At 47.8% G+C, this 23,290-nt stretch overlaps 1 protein-coding gene across 2 annotated transcripts in view; it reads right to left on the reverse strand.

Moving 5' to 3' along the window:
• Nucleotides 1–19,576, reverse strand: part of LOC137439691 (gamma-aminobutyric acid receptor subunit beta-3) — a 91,830-nt gene extending 72,254 nt beyond the window's left edge. For both annotated transcript variants that reach the window (XM_078768426.1, XM_078768425.1), the window contains exon 1: nt 19,479–19,576. In XM_078768426.1, coding sequence (XP_078624552.1) covers nt 19,479–19,530 — 52 coding nt within the window. In that variant the 5' untranslated portion in view covers nt 19,531–19,576. The remainder of the gene's footprint in view (nt 1–19,478) is intronic.
• Nucleotides 19,577–23,290: the final 3,714 nt, after the last annotated feature.

Here is a 23,290-nt window from a genome sequence, read left to right on the forward strand (position 1 = left end):
GAGAACCCACACTTGCTTGTAAATATGACATCATTAAAGGTTAAAGATAGCACCCCATAGATAGGCCACAAGCAACACGTAGGTCACCATAGGACATCAGTTATTTCATAATATGTGTAGATAAGGCCATTTTTCCAATAGTTGAATCTGCGTTGTGTCAATCAAATAAGAAGTAGGCCCTTCCGTCCATTTTGCAGCCTCCCTCCAAGCGACGCCATTAGGCGCGCTCCAGTCTGTGCCCCATGGCCCTTCCCAATTTGTTACGCGCCTTTGTTAGCAGCGTTCGCTGCCCTTGAGCGTGAGCTCGCTAAACGCCGCCATAAGCCACGAGGTGAAGCCTGGAAAAAGGGGGCGGAGCACCAAGGAGGAGGTGTGGCCACGTCACCCAGCCGTCAGGGAGGGGCCGGTAAGCGATAACCAGCCAACCAGGGCTGGAGTGACATCGCCTGACAGGGCGTGGTTGGGACTCACGCAGCGTTCGCTGGCTTCACTTATAAAAGCCAGCGCACAAAGCCGTTTGAGAGGACTGCAAGGAAGCGCGCTTGGTAAAAGGACTTACTCGCTGGCGCTGATTACGAGAGGACTTATGCAGCAGCGCTCGTTAGAGAGGACTATAAGGAAGCGCGCTTGGTAGAAGGACTCGAGAGAATATCATTGTGAAAAGGACTCTCGCTAAGGACTTACTTGCTGGCGCTGATTACCACAGGACTGATGAGAAGAGCGCTCGTTAGAGAGGACTGCGAGGAAGCGCGCTGATGAGAGGACAGTGCGAAGGTCGACCATAGGACGGTGCGGAGAGGACAGGACTTGCACAATTGGCGCTTGCGTACAGGACATTGGGGAGGCGGCGTTTGGCGCAAGTCGTGCGCAATATACCAGCCTTCCCCCGTGATATAATTGTCCGTTCGCGTTACGCTACATGAAGAGCTGCCTGCCGGGTTTTCCATCGCCTGGACCGGAGCTGGACTGGAGCCTGGACGCGCTGGTGACCATCAACCTACCATCTGCAATCCCCGTGTGAGTGGCTGTATGTGAGACGGGCCCGTTTGTCCAGGGAATAAGTTAAGCCTGTAATTAAGACTGCCCTGTGTGCTTTTCCTTCCTCTTTCTTTCATGTACATTCCTTTCGTTTCTTCTTCTTGTACATTTGTAATAAATTGCTCTGTTTTTCCTATTTTCCTGGTTTCCTCTTATCCGATCTCATCAGTCTTTTCTCTCATTGGGTAAGCGTGGCACGATCGCAACCGCTCAGAATCGGGTCTAGTCATTTGTTAACAGCTCGGATCGCGGATTGCTATCCGCTCGGCATATTCCATACATATCCATGATTCGAGCGGGAGTTATTCCCTCGTTTCCGGTCGGCATTAGTAATTAGGTAGTAGCGAATCCCGAGGCCTAACAAACCCTACCTAACGCCGTGCCGGGAAGGACGTTATAACTTCCAGGACTCGCGTCGGCCAGATAAAAAGACAAGGGGATTAATCCCCCCTTGATAAGGGGAGAGCCGATGTCGGAGATCCGCAACAGTATTGATGTTTGTCGTGTAAAAGAGCTAAGTTGTGGTTGGAGTGTGAATGTCGGAATTCACATGTATGTGGGCCATGGCAGTGTAGGAACACGATCACCATTTCTTTGCACCACAGTGTTTGAGAATTGAATGGCAGCGGGTGAGGGAATGTCATTTTGGATGGGGAATGTGTGTGTGTCCACAGGTACGGATCAAGCTCTGGAGGAGCGGTGACAGAAGGTGTGTGTGTCCACAGATACGGATCAAGTGACTGCGACCTAGCCCCCCCCCCCCCTCCCCCAAAGTAATTTGTCCCTGGCAGCCGGTCTGGCTAACCCCCGCTCTAGCAGGGAAAATGGCCTTTAAAATGCATGTTGTGTGTTGTAGCCGGTGTCTGGAATCTGAAATCCGTCAGGAGGGGGGGGGGGGGGGGGGTGGGGGGGGGGGGGGGGGGTTCCATATATATATATATACCGCGTCAGCAGCTCGTAATTTTGAGCGCGTTAAGCGCGCTTCGGGCCTCGTATCTCACTCCCCGACACCAATTTGTTACTGTAATAACACAATTGGTGTCCAAAATTTGGGCTAAATAAATTTAGTCCCAGGTTCGAATCCCATCTCCTGACAACCAATTTGTTACGGTCCATGGATTAGGATGTTATTTTTACCGAGCGGAGGTATAACCGCGGCCGAACTGTTCTTCCCCGATTCACCCGATTTACCCAACGTTGGCCGTATCGCGCCACAGCTACTCAATCTGGAAAACTCTAAAGCGACCGAATGCAAAGAGGAAGAAGACGTACAGAAGAGTAACGGGATTTATTATTATTTACACACATAAGCAAAAAGAGCAGTCACGATTATTTACAGGGGACATGAGACGCAGGTGACAGTGAAAATTACTAGCTTATACAGACTTAGTTACTACCCAGGACAGAACAAACAAAGACGACTCACACGGGGAATTGCAGAGTGGATTGGCTGGAAGGAGGTGTGTGGCTGGAGGGGGAGGACGGCACGGAGCTGGCTGGAGCTTGATCCCGCACGGGACGTCGGGCTGGACCTCGACGGCCGCTGATGCCACCGATCCTGTCGTGTGCGCGGGATCACGGGTCGGATCACGGGTCGGATCACGGTCGGAGCCGACGCGCTGGTGGGGGGTCTGGCGTGACGGGTTCTCTCCTCTCTCCTTCTTGGTCCAACCACTCTTTCTCCACCGACAACTCAACGCAACCACTCAACGCAACCACTGACCACCCCTGGCGACCAACTCAGCTCTTGTCATGGACCTCTCTACGCGCTCTGTTCTGACGACCCAGCTCTTTCCTTCGACCCATGTCTCGTCTTCTCTCTCTTGTCTCTTGTGGGGGCGTCCCGCCGCGGGTTATATAGGCCCCGCCCCTCAACCTTTTCGAACCTCCCCCAAACGTTCTCTCTCCGCCCTCTCAAGCCAAACCCCTTGTTCATGGTTGGTCGAGTGGGGCTGGCTCACTCCTCCCCTCTCTGACGAGGTGGGGACCTGCCTTTCTTCCCCAACCCTGCCTCGTGGCCAATGGTGGTTGAAGAAAACCGCCCAAAATGCAGTTGGCCATTGAAATGAAATGAAAGGGGATCTACTCTTATTTCACTTGGTGCAATGGAGTATTTAAATTAATGGGAGACACAGCCTTACCCTAAGACACATAATAAGGAAATAAACTACTGAACAGGGATATTATCGGGTCCTGCAATGTGGTGTTTCATGGAATAACTACCGAGACGCCCTTTGACCTTTACACTACGGAGGTATTTACAAGGAATCATTACATTTTACAGAGGGTGATATTTACAACAATTTACTATACAATACAACACAATAAAAAAAACACAATCCTCATATCCGCAACACTGCACCCTCCTCCTCTTAGGCACATCCCGGGCCTACAACTTTAATTTAGTGTGACACGTAGGTGTAGTTCCCTCTACTTTTAACCTGACTCTGAGTGCGACAGTTTTAAAACATAAATAAATGTGTCCCGCTGCTCCATTGCACCCTGCCTAACAGACTTACGCCCACAGTTAACCGAATTGCGGAATGGTTTTCAAACTACACACTGATGGTGGGGAGAATTATTTACAGTTGACACTACTTTTATTTACAAAACTAACCCAGGACCTGTGATTGTTCTTTCTGGGGGGGAGACAGTCTGCTCTGCATCGATGCACCATGAAAGCACTCAAAACGCACCAACACACCCTCAAGCACCAATCGGTGCAGTCACCACAGTTCATCAGTGTTCATGAATAACCAAAATAAACCAGCAACCCCTAACCCTGCAGGTGGTCTTTTGCTCTTCGGCTCCCTCTGCTGGCTATTATTATTTCTTCCAGTTGTTGTCATTTTCCTTTGCTGGCGGCCTATTTGCAATAAAGTAAAATGCACCCAACGTGTCCCTTTTATTTTCTTTATTTATGGCCCACAGGGCCGACTAGTGTGGTTCACCTGTGGGGCATCGGTGCCCTGTGGCCAAGGTCCGCCAGCAAGATTTCGGGCCCTCATGGCCGGTTCCAGCAGAGGGGCCATGCCCCATCCCATGGGGTCCATAAGTGGTGCTCGGCCACTGACATGTGGTCCATAATGTGGTGCATCGATGCAGACAGCTGGTTCTGGGAGTTCCGGGCGCACAATGGCCGACTCACGCACGCTCCCCTCGGCGCCCAATGGCGCACAGGTCATGTGGGAGACAAAAGGGGGACAAGACAAATGAGCGAGGGGTAAGGTCACAAGGGTACACATCAATAAGGCAATGCAAGGCGAAATGCGTATGGAGGGCGAAGTGAGAAAGCTCGTCCCTACCGTATGTCACCCCCCTGTCACCTACACTACCCTTGCCCTTACCCCATATGTACAAAAATTTACACTTTTACAAATTCGTCGCTACTGTCACGTCTCCCCATATTTCCCTTATCAAATTCGTCACCACAATCCCACTATCCAAAATTTGCCATCACCAATTCATCATCAATCCTCATAAGGAGGGAGAGATGGAACATCAAGCACAATGTCACACCCACGTCATGATGCGTCTCACAATCCAAAACATTTGCATCAAAAATAACAAAACAACCTGGCATGGTGTGGAGGTACGTCATCTCAGGTGAGTGCATGTAGATGGTGCGAGGAGACTTCAATCCTAACTATCTTCTAAATGACTTTAACACACGTTACACTACCCGGGGTCTTTCCCTGCCAATCCATTGGCCAACTTACACTATGGGTTCTAAAAACCAATTCCCATTGACCAAACTGTGGTGCTTCTCAATTTGGGGTCTCACTCCCCCGATTCATCTCCCGGTGCCCTTGCACAATTTCTGGGCTGTGACGTGTAGCTCTCCCAGCAGGTCTACCCACCTGCACACCTCCACCACTGCAGTTGCCACCCGAGCTTACCTAGCTCCTCACCCTAACCTAACTAACTGGGGAAGGCCCCTCCTGGCTCTGTCACCCCACTCGGTGCCCTCTGGCACTGGGCTACCCGGGTCCGTCCTCCGGATCCTCGGGCCCCATCCACAACAACTACTACCGGCTCCCAGAGCCCACCTGCGGCCTCACCTGGCCGACATCCTCACAGTGCAGTGCCCAAACCAACTACACACACTAACAGGCTACACGCCCAGCCATTTCCACAACACTAATGCACCCATCCAAACATCATTCTTCCACCCGCACCACAGATGCCAATATCCAACCACAATTTACCTGTACCCTCTACCTAACACTTACACTACCCGCCCCGGGTATCCGTGAGGGGGGTCCTCTCTTCCCCCATTCACACCTTCGCACCATCCACTCCACTCCATTGTTTCCATCATACTCACTCCACGACCATCCACTCCAATACTCCATATACTCCACACTGCCATTTATTCCACACTCCACGTATTTCACACAACCATTCTTTTCATACACCTGTTGGTGCACACCTGTGCACTCACACCTGGTGCCACCTGCACCCTCCTTCTCTTCCTGGACCATTTGGTCAACACAACACACATCCCCATCACTCCCTCATACACTGCTCCATACACCTGTTCAGTTGCACACTTGTGCAATCACACCTGTTCCTTACACACTTTTCACAATACACTTCTATACATCTCCAACACTCGGCATCATCTCAACTACCTGTTGCCCTGCTAACTTAGTGCTCCCCATCTTCCCTTTAAACTAAGCACATACCACGTCATTATCATCCACACTAATCTACCTGCGTCCCCACTACAGGTATCCTTGTCACTAACTAACCTTAACGTTACCTAATGTCAATCTCTAGGGCCCTACACACGATATATCCTAACCCACCCGGGCTAGTTTTCACTGCCATAAACCCCATAACTAGTGCTCCTTTGCCCCCCGCTGTGAGGGATGGTGGATTGGCCATCCCACCACATGGGGCATCTCTTACTATAAATTTTGCTGATCCAATTTCCCCAAATCAAAAATTTTCCAATTACTGCCAATTCTACCCACTATTCTAAATTTTTGATCAAAACCACTATCACTATTATCATCATCACAGTCCGCTATATCCTAGCCTCGGTGCGTCATGACATCATTAAACTCGGCTTCGTAAAGCCGAGCAATGAATTCGGGTGGTTTGGTCGCCTGCAGGTTGAATCCGTCCGGCTTTCGGTTCAAGGGAGGTGGTTTGGTCGGGCCGAGATTCCACGCACCATCTCGGCGCGGTACCTTGCGGTCCCGGGCCCGATGGCTCAATCTCCCCCGGTCGGAACCCCGTCCCCATGAGGGGGCACCGTTCCGCTTCCTCCCACTCGCCCTTGAACCGGACCGGTCTCCTCGCCCGACAAGGCCCGGACTCGACCGTGCGGGGCGGGGCCAAGCCCGAATCGGCAACGACGCTTCGAAGAGAAACGACGCAGCTTCGATCCGCGCCGGGCCCTGCATCCAACAAAACACACCGCGCCCCGAGTGCTCGCATCGGCTATCCGTCGCCCTAAACGCTAACCCGGTTACCGTCGATGCTTCACCTGCATGCTCGCACGCATACGCTACCCCTTTCACCCTCACCGAGGTCGGTGCGTCAACGCCGTTCGTACATTCCACCAACGCACTCCCTGTTACACACCACACCTCTCGCGCACACTCGCTGTTCGCACACTCGCCGTTCGCACACCTCGGTCCACACCTCTCCTCCGTTACGTCCTCCGTAACACTCACCATGGGCGTGCACTCTTGCATCCACCCACTAACGCACTCAGATGGGCTCTCCCACACTCGCGCTACCAACTCAGGTGTGCTTCCTCGCACACCCTCGACCATTCCAAGCATGCATTCTCGCACCCGCTCCACCACCAACTCACTCTCCGGGTCACTCTCACCCTCGCACGTACACTCCGACGTGCATTCTCGCTCGCACTCGGTTTCACACTCGCGCTCCGGTGTGCCCTCTCGCACCTGCGCCATCACCAACTCACTCTCCGTGTCACACTCCGTACACCCCGACGTGCATTCTCGCTCGCACTCGGTTTCACACTCGCGCTCCGATGTGCCCTCTCGCACCTGCGCCATCACCAACTCACTCTCCGTGTCACACTCCGTACACCCCGACGTGCATTCTCGCTCGCACTCGGTTTCACACTCGCGCTCCGATGTGCCCTCTCGCACCTGCGCCATCACCAACTCACTCTCCGTGTCATTCTCAGTACACCCCGACGTGCATTCTCGCTCGCACTCGGTTTCACACTCGCGCTCCGATGTGCCCTCTCGCACCTGCGCCATCACCAACTCACTCTCCGTGTCACACTCCGCACACTCTGTTTCACACAGACCCTCCGACGTGCATTCCCGCTCGCACTCGGTTTCACACTCGCGCTCCGTAACACGCTCATTCCCCGATGCACACTTTTTCCTCACACGCGTGCCATTTTTACTCACACGGGACCCTTCACCAACGCCCGGGTGCCATATTGACCCCAATCGCGCGACAATTCTTTTGTCGCCAAACATCCTTCTACAAAATCTACCCGCACAATATACAGCACGACTCACCTGGGGGATTCCCTTCTCCACACGCACCTGCAAACTCTTTATTTGGTTAGTGAGCACATAATCATGATTTGAGCAGGGACTTTGTACATATTCCATCTTTTCCTCCCGCCGCGAGTGGTTTTCTAAGTCCCCGGTCTCTTCAATTTCAATGCCCACTTCCACTTTTTCTTTACTCACCTCGACGACCGTAGACTGCCAGGTGTTCCAATTTTTCATTTCATTTCGTGACCTGAAAATCGGGTGGGCATCAAATTGGCATGATAATATAGAAAAAATTAAGAAATAATGTTCATGACTTTTCACAAGTCAGATTCTGGTACGTTAGTCTGTAATATAATGTTGAAATGTATAATTTTATTTCCAAAATCTCCGTTTAGCCTCGAACGCATTTCGATGTATTGACCAATGAGGATCGCGCTTATTCGCGCTACGAACGATGTCTGGGCTTCCGGCTGCGAGTAAACAAAATGGCGGCCTCCAGTAGCAGCGACGGTGACGAGGGTGGGAGCGAGAAACGCTGTTATATGTGCATTTCTCCGGCCAAAAGATCAAGTTTAATACCTTTTAGTGATATAACATGGCCACGATATTTGCAATTTGTTCTTACGTGGCAGAATTTAGAAGATGATCAAGCTGAAATTGCGAGAAATTTCGTGAAGAACCACGCTGACGAATTCGGCGAACGTGGCAACAGTATGGTAACAATACCTGCTATAGCTATACCGCATGATGCAGCGTTTCATCAAGTGTGTTATTCACGATTTACCGATAAACAACGAGTGAGCAGGGTGCAAAGCAGCATGAAAAAGAGAGAAGAAAATGCAGCCAATACTGGTAGGTTGAATAACTTGAATAATAAATCATGACAATGCTTCAAAACTTAGTTTGATTTTTTTTTTTGTGAGGTATATGTAAAATGATTTTGTGTGTAGTCGAACGATTTTGAATTGAAGGAACTGTCCAATATTTATGCAAGGAGGTAGGGCCGAGGTGAAACAAATAAATTTTTTAAAGGAAGTCTGAGGAAGGGGGGGTGGGGGGGGGGGGAGGGAATCTAGTCGGGCTAACCATGACTTGAGGTCTAGACATTTTAAACTCACATAATTTTAATTGTTTTCTTTTATGTGTATTTATTGCAGCTTCAACATGCAATGACATCAACGTCAACATTGACAAGGTGCATAAAGGCCCACAACCAGTCAAGAAACGTGCTCTACGCTCCAGCTTAGGCAAGCCCAAATGTTCAGCCAGATCCCAATATGTGTTGCCTAATATATGCATCCTTTGTCAGAAAGAGAGAACAATCAATACAGGCAAAAGGGGCCGAAGAAAAGAGCCTCTAACAAGGTGCTCAACAATTGAGGCACCAAGACTGCAGCAAGCTGCTAAAGACAACAACAATACAAACCTGCTGCTTCAAATTCAAGACCGCGATTGTGTTGCGATAGAGGTAAAATACCATGGTCGCTGCTACAAGGAGTATACCCGGTATTTAGGCAAGCTAGCAACAACACCTAATGCAGAGCAACAAGGAGACTCCAACTACTCAGAAGCATACACATTATTTTGTGCAACAGTCAAGGATCTTATAATAGACAACAAGGAAATCTACAGACTGAAACGACTTAATGACATGTTCATGAAACAAATCAAAGCAACACACAGAATAGAATCAAACTACAAAAGTGGCTTTCTCAAGACAAGAGTGATGAAAATATTTCCACAACTATGCTTTCTAACCCCGTATATGCGCTGCCAAGGACACCTTGTGTATGTTAATGACATCTCCACTGAAGTGCTGGTTGAAGAAAAGAAAGTGTTGCAAGAAACCATGCATGGTTCAGGTGATGACACAACAGAGACAGAACAAACATCCGACTCTGAACCAACCCCACCAAAGCAACCTGGGTATACTGAGAATAACCTTAGAGAACACTACTTCACTGCGCTACAATTGAGAAATGCAATAGATGAGATCAAGCCAAATATGCCATGGCCCCCAACCTCTGAGCACCTGACAACAAATGCCGCAGAAGCAATTGTACCTGCCTGTCTCTATAACTTTATTGCATGGATGGTGGGAGTGTCAGACGAACCTGATTCTGATGAGTTTGTTAAGATAGAATCTACAATACATAGAAGAATTCTCACAATTGCACAGGACAGGTGACACCACCATATACCTCCAATCAAAGGGAAGGAAACAGATGCCCAAACATTTGTCACTTGCAATGACAGTACGTCATCTCTCAGGTTCAGCCCAATTAATCAGCCTACTGAACGGGTTTGGTTACTGCGTCTCAAACTCTGTCGTCTTAAATCATGACACTGCACTGGCTAACCAAGAACTACATCGTGGAGAGGATGCTCTTCCATCAATCATTCAGGCGGGCAAGCATGTCACACTCGTATGGGACAATAATGACTTCGGGGAGGAGACATTGTCTGGGCGTGGAACAACGCACAATACCAATGGGATTATAATACAGCGACCAAGTCAATCCCATGAAGTAGTACAACCAGCACCAGTCACTACAGTTAAGAGGACGCGGGAGAGATCGATGCAGCCACCTGCAGTGAACCTTGCCACATATTATGGAGGGAAAAACGAAGGACCCGCTCCATTCGCAACCAGCGTTCCATTGGATCGAGCAACGTACTTCCCATTACTCCAGCACCCTAAGACGATAGACCTAGCATACCACATCACCAAGTACAACATTGACGGGACTCTGCCATCTTGGACAGGATTCAACCAACTACTGTCTTGTGTTGAAGTTCCACCAAAGAGCGTGATAGGGTATCTCCCTGTCATTGATGCCACTCCGACAGAAATGAATACGGTACTAACAATACTGCAGAGAAGTGTTCAGATCGCCGACAAGTTACAGTTGGAAGCAGTCGTCATTGTCGTTGACCAAGCCATCTATTGCAAGGCACAGCTCATTAGATGGAAGAATGCACAGTTCATGAAGAGACTGGTAATTCGACTTGGGGCATTCCACATTGCAATGTCCTTTCTTGGCTGTATTGGAAAGAGATTTCGAGATGGTGGTCTCCAAGACATCCTGGTTGAGTCAGAGATTGTTGCAGTGGGGTCTGTGAATGGAGTGTTCAGCGGCAAGCATTACAACAGGGCAGTTCGAGCCCATAAGCTGATGTCAGACGCGATGCAGCAGATGCTCCTGGATGCATATTTTGAATCTATTCCAGAACATGAAGCGGGTAGAGTGAAGGAACTTTTGTCAAACTTAGCTGAAGCTTTCCCACATCCAAACTACCATGTCATTCTCAACAGTGACAAGTTCAAAGACTTCAAAACCTCCTTTGACAAATTCTTAGAAGCAAGTGACACCAAACCAACATTTCGCTTCTGGAGTTCATACATTGAGACGGTGGAGCTTCTCTAGCCCATCTCGAGTTTATCATGACGTCAATGCGCACTGGTTCGCTTGTACGCCGCGTAATTGTCTTTGATGGGTTAAAATATCACCCCTTACACACTTATTGGACCTATTAACAGTTTCAAAATAGCATTGGTAAACCACCATGGATCGTAGTAGCAACACCAATCACAAATATTGTACAAAAATTTAAAATTATGCAGGTTTTAAGGTCCAAAAACATGACTTTCTGATAAATGCATCAACAGCATGTTATTTTACCAAGTCGTTAAAACAACATTTTTACTACTTTTGGGGGTCTGAATTAATAAATATTGCTGCCAAGACCAATGTGAACATGACATCATATAGTTTGTGTTGTTTTTTTACTGTGTAAATGGGTATTTCAAATGTAACATACAATTGGTGTATACTGGTGTTTTGGGGCAGCGGTTCTCGGTAACGTACCACGATATCGCTTGTGAAAAAAAACAAGATGTTTTGGAGGTCATAAGGCTTCATCCCACACCCTTCTTGCCAAATCCCTAGGTTCAGGTCATGAAATCAAAAAAAAAAATAGATATCCACCCTATGGCCCTGTGTCTATTGGCTTTAATAAAATTCCCTCTACCTCATCGGTCGCCGGCTTTTCCAAACCCCGTGTCGCGATTTCTACCCCCGTCATTGTACCCGTGCTTTTCTCCGCTTCGCTCAACCAGCGCTTCTCGACCCGCGTTACCTCCTCGTGCACCCCTGGGACCCTTTCGCCCAACTTGCGGTCTCTGTCCCTCTGCTCCCTTTCCTCCCTATCGGCCCTCATTCCGTTCGTTATTTCTTCAGTTCTTTCTTTTAGTTCCTTAGTCATTTGAACACCCATGTTGTTAATTTCCCTGGTGGATATGAGCCCCATGGCATACATTTTGTTTTCTTCATCCCACTGGGTCAAAAATTTCAACAAATTTGCAAGAAATGGATCCCAGGCCGTTGGCACCGCGGGCTCGGCTGCCGCGCGCTCGTACGAGGCGCCTTTTTGCGCGCCTGAAACCTCGTGCGCGAGAGCGCCATTTTGTGCACCTGATACCCCCTCAACCACACCTTCTTTACTCTCCTCCACCATTTTCCCCTCTTCTTCCCTGTGGTCCTGGGTCGATTCTACCCCGTTTATCTCTCCCACCGACATCCCGTCGCCTTGACCAGCCATGGCGCGATTTCAAAATTCGGGTTTTGCTTTAAAACACAAATTTTCAGCAGCTCGTAATTTTGAGCGCGTTAAGCGCGCTTCGGGCCTCATATCTCACTCCCCGACACCAATTTGTTACTGTAATAACACAATTGGTGTCCAAAATTTGGGCTAAATAAATTTAGTCCCAGGTTCGAATCCCAACTCCTGACTACCAATTTGTTACGGTCCGCGGATTAGGATGTTATTTTTACCGAGCGGAGGTATAACCGCGGCCGAACTGTTCTTCCCCGATTCACCCGATTTACCCAACGTTGGCCGTATCGCGCCACAGCTACTCAATCTGGAAAACTCTAAAGCGACCGAATGCAAAGAGGAAGAAGACGTACAGAAGAGTAACGGGATTTATTATTATTTACACACATAAGCAAAAAGAGCAGTCACGATTATTTACAGGGGACATGAGACGCAGGTGACACAGTGAAAATTACTAGCTTATACAGACTTAGTTACTACCCAGGACAGAACAAACAAAGACGACTCACACGGGGAATTGCAGAGTGGATTGGCTGGAAGGAGGTGTGTGGCTGGAGGGGGAGGACGGCACGGAGCTGGCTGGAGCTTGATCCCGCACGGGATGTCGGGCTGGACCTCGACGGCCGCTGATGCCACCGATCCTGTCGTGTGCGCGGGATCACGGGTCGGATCACGGTCGGAGCCGACGCGCTGGTGGGGGGTCTGGCGTGACGGGTTCTCTCCTCTCTCCTTCTTGGTCCAACCACTCTTTCTCCACCGACAACTCAACGCAACCACTCAACGCAACCACTGACCACCCCTGGCGACCAACTCAGCTCTTGTCATGGACCTCTCTACGCGCTCTGTTCTGACGACCCAGCTCTTTCCTTCGACCCATCTCTCATCTTCTCTCTCTTGTCGCTTGTGGGGGCGTCCCGCCGCGGGTTATATAGGCCCCGCCCCTCAACCTTTTCGAACCTCCCCCAAACGTTCTCTCTCCGCCCTCTCAAGCCAAACCCCTTGTTCATGGTTGGTCGAGTGGGGCTGGCTCACTCCTCCCCTCTCTGACGAGGTGGGGACCCGCCTTTCTTCCCCAACCCTGCCTCGTGGCCAATGGTGGTTGAAGAAAACCGCCCAAAATGCAGTTGGCCATTGAAATGAAATGAAAGGGGATCTACTCTTATTTCACTTGGTGCAATGGAGTATTTAAATTAATGGGAGACACAGCCTTACCCTAAGACACATAATAAGGAAATAAACTACTGAACAGGGATATTATCGGGTCCTGCAATGTGGTGTTTCATGGAATAACTACCGAGACGCCCTTTGACCTTTACACTACGGAGGTATTTACAAGGAATCATTACATTTTACAGAGGGTGATATTTACAACAATTTACTATACAATACAACACAATAAAAAAAACACAATCCTCATATCCGCAACAATATATATATATATATACATATACATATATATATACATATATATATATGTATATATATGTATATATATATATATATATATATATATATATATATATATATATATATATGTGTGTGTGTGTGTGTGTGTGTGTGTGTATATATATATATTTTAATCAAACGCCAACGTTGATTTGGCGGCTGCGATGAAGTTCAGGTTGAGAGAGAGTGAGAAGAGCCCAAAGCCGTGTTGTGGTGCTGACCGGGCCGACGTGATGTGGAGCTGACCGGGCTGACGTGGTGTGGTGCTGGCCGGGTCGACGTGGTGTGGTGTGGTGCTGGCCGGGCTGACGTGGTGTGGTGCTGACCAGACTGACGTGGTGTGGTGCTGACCGGGCCGACGTGGTGTGGTGCTGGCCGGGCTGACGTGGTATGGTGCTGACCGGACTGACGTGTTATAGTGCTGACCGGCCCCCGCGGCCGTGGTGCTGGCGCCGCCCCCCCCCCGACCCCTCCCCCACCCCCCCCAGAATTCCCATGTTTTAAACGTTTCCCAGTGTGTACCCTGGTTTACAATAGGTACACCATATCCCTGCGTGTCGTAAGAGGCGATCAAGAGGGTTGGCGTCAGGAAGGGCATCCGGCCATAAAAACATTGCCTCAAAAAGATAACCATGACAATTACAACTACATATGGGCAGGGTACAGCTCGAAGTGGAGATCGGTTTCTGACGTTTGGGACATGGAATGTAGGGACAATGACAGGGAGATCAGGAGAAGTGGTGGAAGTATTGATCAGAAGAAGAGTGGACATATGTTGTGTGCAAGAGACGAGATGGAAGGGAAGTGGTGTGAGAATGGTAAAGGGTAGGCAGGGACAGAAATACAAGTTTGTGTGGCAAGGGTGCCCGGAGGGCGTGAATGGTGTTGGTGTCCTGTTTTCTGAGGAGCTTGTAGACAGTGTGGTGAGTGTGACTAGGGTGAGTGATGGGTTGATGATGGTGAAAATGATGATTGGAAAGCTCTTGGTGAACGTCATCTCGGGATATGCTCCGCAGGTTGGTCGGAGCTCGGTGGGTGAAGTACCAACCGAGAATGAAGGTGTGGAGGTTGAAAGAGGTGACAGTAAGGGAGGCATTAAAAGGGAGGCTGAGTAGGGTGGAGGATGGTGTGGTTGAGCTTGAGAGTGGTTGGATGTCAGTGAGGGATAGTCTGCTGGGAGCCGTTGGTGAGGTATGTGGATGGACAAAAGGACCACCGAGGCACTTGGAGACATGGTGGTGGGATGATGAAGTTGGAAAGAGGATTGACGAGAAGAGGAAGAAGTTCAAGGAATGGCAGAAGGCGAAGGGTACGGGAGCAGAAAGGGCAGAGCATGAAAGTTATAAGGCAGCCAAGAAGGCTGCAAAGAAAGAGGTGGCAAAGGCACAGGAGGCATGGAGGAAAATGTTCGGAGAACGCTTGGATTCAGAAGAGGGTCAGAGAGCGGTATTCAGGATTGCAAAGCAGATAGCGAAAGAGAGGTGTGATGTGATGGGGGTGAGTTGCTTGAAGGATGAAGTGGGACAAATCGTTGTGGACCCAGATGGAATTAAAGGAAGATGGAAAAGATATATGGAGATGCTGTTGAATACAGAGAATGAATGGGATGGCAACAGAGAGTAATCCAGTTTTAGGACTGGCAGAGAAGATAACTGAGAAGGAAGTTGAGGAAGCGATAAAAGCAATGAAGGGTAGAAAAGCGGGAGAGCCGACGGGAGTTGTGGGAGATATGTTGAAGGCAGCAGGAAGTTGGGGTGTGAAGAGAATGACAGAGATCTGTAATCTGGCGGTGAAAGAGGCCGCATTCCAGTGGATTGGGAACTGAGTACCCTCGTCCCTCTATACAAGGGGAAAGGTGACCCAATGGAGTGTGGCTCGTACCGAGCGATAAAGGTATTGGAGCATGGAATGAAGGTATTGGAAAGGGTGTTGGGGAGGAGGATAAGGAAGAAGGTGAAGATCGACGAAATGCAGTTTGGATTTATGCCAGGAAGAGGAACGACAGACGCGCTCTTTATTGTGAGGCAGTTGCAGGAGAAGTACATGGAGAAGAGGAAGAAGTTGTTTGTTGGGTTTGTTGATCTGGAGAAAGCATTCGATAGGGTTCCACACGAAGTATTGACATGGGCATTGAGGAAGTTAGGAGTGGAGGAATGTTTGATCAGAGTAGTGATGGCAATGTACAAAAGAGCGCGCACAGCTTTAAGGACAAAGGACGGGAACAGTGGTGAGTTTGAGGTGAAGGGGGAGGTGAGGTGAGTGGGAGTGGGGTGGGAGTGGGTGGGTGGGGTCGGTACTAAGTCCACTACTATTTGTAGGTGTGATGGGGGTGCTGGTTCAGAACGTAAAGGAGGGATTACCGTGGGAGTTATTGTATGCAGATGATCTGGTGTTGATTGCGGAAGGTATGGATGGACTGGAGGAAAAATGAACAAGTGGAAGGAATGTATGGAGACAAAACGTCTGAAGGTGAATATCGGAAAGACAAAGGTGATGTCAAGTGGTAAAGCATGTGGTGAGGTGGAAAGAACTGGGAAGTGGCCATGTGCTGTGTGCAGGAAGGGTGTTGGAGTGAACTCCATTCAATGTACAATGTGCGCTGAGTGGGTTCATCAAAAATGCAGTGGTCTAAGAGGGTCATTAACCAGTGTGGCAGCTACATTCAAATGTAAGGTGTGCCCAGAGGGAGCTGCAGATGGAGGAAATGTTGAGTTGGATCTTGGAGACGGCGTGAAGCTGGAAGGTGTGAAAACATTTTGCTACCTCGGAGACTGCTGAATGGAGAAGGTGGATCAGACTCGGCAACGGTTGCTTGAGTGAGATGTGCATGGAAGAAGTTTCGGGAACTGAGTGGCGTGCTGATGAGGAGGGGAGTGTCGTTGAAGCTGAAGGGAAAGGTGTATGCTGCTGCATGTGTGAGAAGTGGTATGATTAATGGGAGCGAGACATGGGTAATGAACGTAGAGCAGCAACGAAGGCTGGAAAGGGTGGAAATGCGAATGGTTCAGTGGATGTGCGGAGTATCGTTGAGAGAGAGGAAGACAAATGATGAATTGCGAAAGATGATGGGAATAGAGCCTGCCAGCCTGTGATTGATGCTGTGAAGAGGAACAGGTTGAGATGGTTTGGTCATGTGTTGAGGAAGGATGAAAGTGACTGGTTGAGAAGAGTGATGGAAATGAATGTAGAAGGAAGTAGAGGACGGGGAAGACCGAGAAAGACTTGGCTAAAGATAGTGGAAGAAGAAATGCGGGCAAGGGGTTAACAAGGAGAGATGCAGAAAATAGGGCAAAATGGAGAAGATTGTCATGGGGACCGCAAGGCTAACCCCCACTCTAGCAGGGGAAATGGCCTTAAAATGCATGTTGTTGTTGTTGTGTATATATATATATATATATATATGTTGTAACTGCTGCCGGATTAGGACCAGTGTCCCGATCCCAATCCTGACGAATCAATTGGAATAGCTGCAGGACTATTCTGGTTATCCAGTTCAAGTTCTGTGTGCCATGTCAAAACGACCGCAATCGGCAGCTTAGTCGACAACTCCGAGCAAGTTACCAGACCTATTTGTCAAGTTGCAATACTCGTCGGGACCATGTATTTAACAGAGCACAGAGTCGATCGGCATTCACAACCTTCCTAATCTGGCCAAGCAACTGCAGATGATGAGGGCTCTGAGCTGGAGTTGAGCTAACTCGTCTAACGATACCAAAATCACAAAATTAGACCAAATGAGATCACAACAATGAGCAGAATCCAACCCTGACACCATGTACATTTACTTAACTATCAAATGGCATGGGAGAAGGATTACATGAAGCAATAACAACCATTATGCAATGAACAAATACGAATGAACGAGTAAATAAACCCGGTTTTAACCCTTACCATCCGCGAACAAACCAAACGTCGCAGATTTGTTAACAGTTCTTATCTTCGGGCCCGTTCACTCATTTGACAAGAACACAGTACAGGAAATACAAATAACAATTAATTTGGAGAGGTCAATTTCAAACCAGAGACAATATGTGCATGACATGGATGCAGGGTTATTAGCAGCTGTCTGGTGCAAAAACATTTTTGGGGAGGAGGGAGGGGTGGGGATTAACAGTTGTAGAATTGGGGATGGAGGATGATCTGAGATGGTAGTGGACAACTGTCTTGAAGATCTGGAGGGAAAGGTCAGATTGAAGAGAATTTGGAAGTTGGTACCATTATTGTGGGAAAAGAGGAACAAATAAGTGGAGGTGAGCGGTGATTCTGGATTTTGGGAGTTTGACTTAAAGGGTCCCCAGTCCACAAAAAATCGAACTATATTTCCTCGGAGCTGGTGGACCACATGCACCCTGCGGATACCTGGGTGGGACAAAGTACCAAGAGGGCAGAGGATGCAAGACCAAAAAAAGAGGCAGAAGAAGACAGAGAAACCACCGACCTGTGGGCGATGGCAAAATGATAGGCCCAATAGACTCATCGCAGGAGATTCCAATGATCTTGAAGAACTTGGTTTCCACAGCGTCAAACTGAGCAAGGTGTGAGGCAGGGGCGTCAATCCACAGGGGAGAGAAGGACACCATAAAGCTGTGGATGAAAGCCTTGTAGATGGATAAAGGCTCAAGTGTGCTAAAGAAGGACCTTGCACGACAGAGGATGCCCAGTCTTTGACTGGCTTTGGACGCCAACCTTGAAATGTGGTTTGCCCAAGATAGATGATCATAGCTGAGAGTGGGACCCAGGAGTTTGAATGACTGAACTTCTTTGAGAGGGTTGTTAAGAAAGTAGATTGGAGGGTTTGCCATGCGGTCGTTTCGGAGAAAGAGAGAGAGAGAGAGAGAGAGAGAGAGAGAGAGAGAGAGAGAGAGAGAGAGAGAGAGAGTGTGTGTGTGGGATTTCTCAGGATTAAAATACATAATCTAGGTGTTGACCAGTTTCTCTTTAGGCTCTTGCATCCAGCTAAAGCATCGAGTTTTGCTGCAGTTTTTTTGCATCGAGCATCATTCACACATCAAAACCTCTGTTTTGACACACGTCAAATGGCATTGCAGCACTGGGAGCCATAATTGCATTGCACTACGACACCTGGACATAGTAAGACTGCTTGTATTTTAAAGGTTTTACATTGATTTAACACCTCCTGATTGGTTGGACGACAATGAATCATTGTAAGCTATCACTAGGTGAGTGTATTCGAGTACAGTTAATTTGTATGGATGAAGGGGTGCAAGTAAGTGTGTGTGTTTCCTTAAAGACTAAGTTTAGTACATTGCTAATCATCATAATGAGTGCTCAAACTGTAAAAAGAAAGCATGTTGTGTGTGGTCTTATGTGATCCTTTCCTTTAACTAGGAAGTGATAGGAAGCTACCAATGTTCATTTTAAGGTAACTTAATGCAATCCAATCAGAGTTACTAAAAAAAGGATCTTTTTAAACATTGAAATGCTTTATATCAAAGAGAAGCTCCAAGTGCAGGAAATAAACATTCCACAAATTGTCTGTATTTTAATGGATTCTGTGGAGGACCATCAACAATAACAGGAAGGCATATGCAGATGGGATAGTCGGCTCAAACACTCCATCAAAAGAGAGCAGATCGAGCTACGATTCCTCCATGATAACATCGATTCGACTGATTTAAGCTCACGTGGTTACAAACCATTAGGAATGCCAGCTCAGCACTGATCGAGGTACAAATGGAATCCATTGATGTCCCCAAAGAATGGGTACTAATGCCGCATTGCTAAGTATAAATAATACAACGACAAAATACCTTGCACAGATAAACGTGAGCATAACGTTCAGGCCTTGCACCAAACGGTGAGCTCTTAAACACATCACGTACAGTATATACATGGTTTTGGAATTGGCAAACTCACCGCCAAAATCAGGCCTCAGACGGATGTCGTACGATTCCAGGAGCTGGTCCATGGCTTCTTTAACCTGCGCCAGCCTGTCCACCTCACTCGAGACCTCATCACTGCACGACACATGAGCACATCCTGCTCGTCGATTCATCTTTTCAGTCATCGACATCACTTCAGTCAGCATACTCACCTCAAGATAACAGCATTTACAACACACCATTTGTACACTAGCTCGTGCTCAGCATGAACTCAAAGCCTTTTCTGAACAACTACCTAGCTCTTTGTGCATCGCTCGATCCCCCAACGCCCCTTATGCGACATTTGCTTAAAAGTGACATCTTACACAAGTGGCTGATTTTTTTTTTTTTACCATCAACATATTCTCTGACCCAGTTTTGTTACAATTCTCATGCGACTCCGAGAAGGTAAAATGAGAATAATAGCTGGCAATTATGGGTTCAAATCCCATAACACTTAGCTTTGGGAATGGGGGGAAAAAAGGAACTATATTTCCTAGGAGAGCAAACCTAGTTCTCGCATCTCCTCCCAGTAACCTCTACATTTTTTTTTTCTCAGGAGACGAAATATGCATGTAAGCTCTTTGGAAAAAAACATAACAATTATTCTTTCGTACAGAAATTGTGCAGCTACCATTTGCTCAATCGTGTCTAACGCTGTCGAGAACATCGATGGAAACTAGGTGTCTAATAAGATTGTTATGCGAATAAGTGTGCCGTGCTATTCTCTATTTAAGAATTTTTTTATTGGACGTAACAGTGGGCTATAAATGGGTCATTTTTTGTTTTGCTTAGGTGACAGTTTTTTTGTATTCCATTTGACCTATCTCAACATGAAGTTACCAAATTTTCGGCCTGGGGTCCAAGAAAACAGTGTGCAGGGCAAAAATCCAAAATGGCCGCCGTTTTCCCTGAAAAATCACATTTTTAGCCATAACTTTGTCATTTCTGGGTCTTTTTACTTGGTTGTGGTGTCTAACCCTATGTTTATGTGGTCAGGCAATCTATTTATGCAATTAGAAGTAGTGTCAAACCTTCAGATGTTGAAGACAAACCTTCAGACATATTTTTGCTGTATGTTTTGAGTTAAGACATATTTTTGATGTTTTCGATGTTGAGTAATCATATTTTTATTAAGACATGTTATATTGTCTATTTTTATTTCACATTGTCTATTTTTGACACTACAATTTTTGCCCTGTACACCTTTTTTCTTGGACCCCAGGCCGAAAATTTTGTCATTTCATGTTGAGATAGGTCAAATGGAATACAAAAAAACTGTCACCTAAGAAGAATAACAATAAAAGTATTTTTGACCCCCGTATAGCCCACTCTTATTGGAAGGCATCAACAATATTGTGTCCGTGTATGTATGTATGTCGGTATGTGTGCGCATACTCACGCTCACACACACTCGCGCGCCAACACAAGTCTTTTATTAAAATTTTGTTTGTTCCTTTCCTTATGCGTTTCCAAACCCCAGGCCCAATTTTCCCAAGGTTTGTTGTACCAACTTATTTGCACACGTGTAAGGTCAACATCACAATAAAACTTTGAATTCCTAATCAAATTGATGTGAAAGATGAAATAATGATGCTTTTGGTGAACGAGTCTTGTACCCTTGGTGGGGAGAGGGGCTGCGCTTGGCTTGCGCCTCTGTGTTTGAAGGTTCATGTTTCTGTTGGGAATCAAACCAATTTAATTTAAAGATTGTATTTCAGATGCAGAAATTGTAGTTAATAAACCATGGGTCCACAGCCTCCGTGGGACTATACTGTATGTAACGAGGGGTCGCAGAGTCCTGTATGACCTTAAGGAAATGAGACCATTTGGCACATCGTTGCCATGTTGTACGCCAGAGTAAATTTTTGTTACTGCTGTAAACAATCTTCTTTATGTTTTACTAAAATCTAAACAACCCGATATTGATCACAAGACCTAACCTGAGCGATTTGGATGTGTACACACGCACGCACGCACACACACACACACAACCAGGTTACCTGCTAAATGAGTACATCCTCCGCCCCATTGGAATCTCCCGCGATGAAGCTAACTCCGAGGGCCTTTCACTCACTCACCGCAGGCAGGTAGGTGGTCTTTCGGTCTTCTACCGACTCCTATGTGGCCTAGCTCCCCCAGGTCTATCTGTGCTCTGTCCCCCAAATATTCCAACAGGTCGCACAAGATCTGCCAGTAACCCTCTTCTGGTGAAATTTCCAAAATAAAGACTCCCTGCTCACCTTCACTCTTTCATTCCTCTTTACTCCCGCCTCTGGAACAAACTCCCTCACCCTCTTCAATCCCACTCCTCCCTCCAGGTATTTAAAACAGCTGTTCACCACCATCTCTCGTCTTCCCTCTTCCAAAACCTTGATCTCTTCTACCTCCGTTAATTCATACCAGAGCCACTTTTTTCAGAGATCCCGACTTCTTTCCTTACTGGAAGTTCTAGCAGTGTCCATTTGTTTTATACCTTTCCTCCCCCCCCCCCCACCCCCCGCCTTCACATGCCTACTCCCCCCAAGGCATCTCCCGTTGTTCCTGTTCTCTGCTGTTGTACTTGTGTGCTTCCCTCACTCTCCCCATCTTGTCACCCACACTCTTTATTGTATGTTTTGTGTGTCCGTTTTTTTTTTTTGCGAATGATGTTAGCTCTTACACGAGCTTGTATACAAAAAAACCCCCAAAAAAACATTGCACAGGCGCACAAAATATGAGGTCCCAAATCAAGGAGATGATGGGGTGAGAGTGCTAGAGTGTTAATCACAGTTTTTACTGAGATGCCCCGACTGTGATGCACTGCCGGTAGTGCTAATCCCGGTCGTGTTAATCCCGTCATGCGAGTTTCTCCCATACTTCAGCCAAGGAAGGGCCTTGAACCCCCTGAGATTTTCTCCCATACTTCAGCTAAGAAAGGGCCCCGAGCCCCCTGAGTCCCTCCCCCCTCTCACTGGTTGCACCAATGTACATATTGTTACGTTTGTGGGGATAGGCATGAAATACCTCAGGAAAGTAGGAATATGTAGGTTTTAGTATGCACCGTGTTAATCGAAGAAGAAGAAGAAGCCCACCTCGATGTACATAAGCAGGGTAAATGTTCAGGTTAAGAGTGTTTGCGTGTCTTCGCACACTTGTGTTATCTAGATAGGGCTTAAGAATAATTCCCAGTATGTATTGCCTCCCTGTGATTTTTCCCTTCGTTTTATTTCATCAAAAAGGGCCGGCATTACAACAACCATAATCGCCCGACAGAAACCCAAACATGTGCCAATCGGCAAAGGAACCAAACCCAGCCGAACAATCCCGAAGGACAGTTAGGCTCCGCCTCGGAGGACCGGAATTCACAGGCCACGCACCGAGCTTCGTCATTGGACGTCAGGAAGGGCCATGATGCCACGCCCCGAAGGATGATTGGTTGGGACGATTCGACGGCGCTGGGCGATTGGTCAAAAGGATGACGTAATCGGGACGCTCCGATAAAAAGCAAAAGGAGATGACATTTTCTCTCTGTGTGTGCTGGCTTTGATGGCGTGACCAAGGGACAAAGGGACCCAAGGGTTTTGGGTTTTGAGAGCGTGACCAAGGGTTGGCGTCAGGAAGGGCATCCGGCCATAAAAACATTGCCTCAAACAGGGAACCATGATTGTCATGGGGCCCGCAAGGCTAATCCCCGCTCCAGCGGGGAAAAATGGCCTTTAAAAAAAACGATCATTCATATTATATTATTGTGCTGGCTTTGATAGTGGACGGTCACATTTTTGTCTTGCTCTCTTGATCTGAGTCACGTGTGAGCGACGGTCGCTT

The sequence above is a fragment of the Myxine glutinosa genome, chromosome 14 (genome assembly GCF_964187855.1).
Source record: "Myxine glutinosa chromosome 14, kmMyxGlut1.1, whole genome shotgun sequence".
Classification (NCBI taxonomy): Eukaryota; Metazoa; Chordata; class Myxini; order Myxiniformes; family Myxinidae; genus Myxine; species Myxine glutinosa.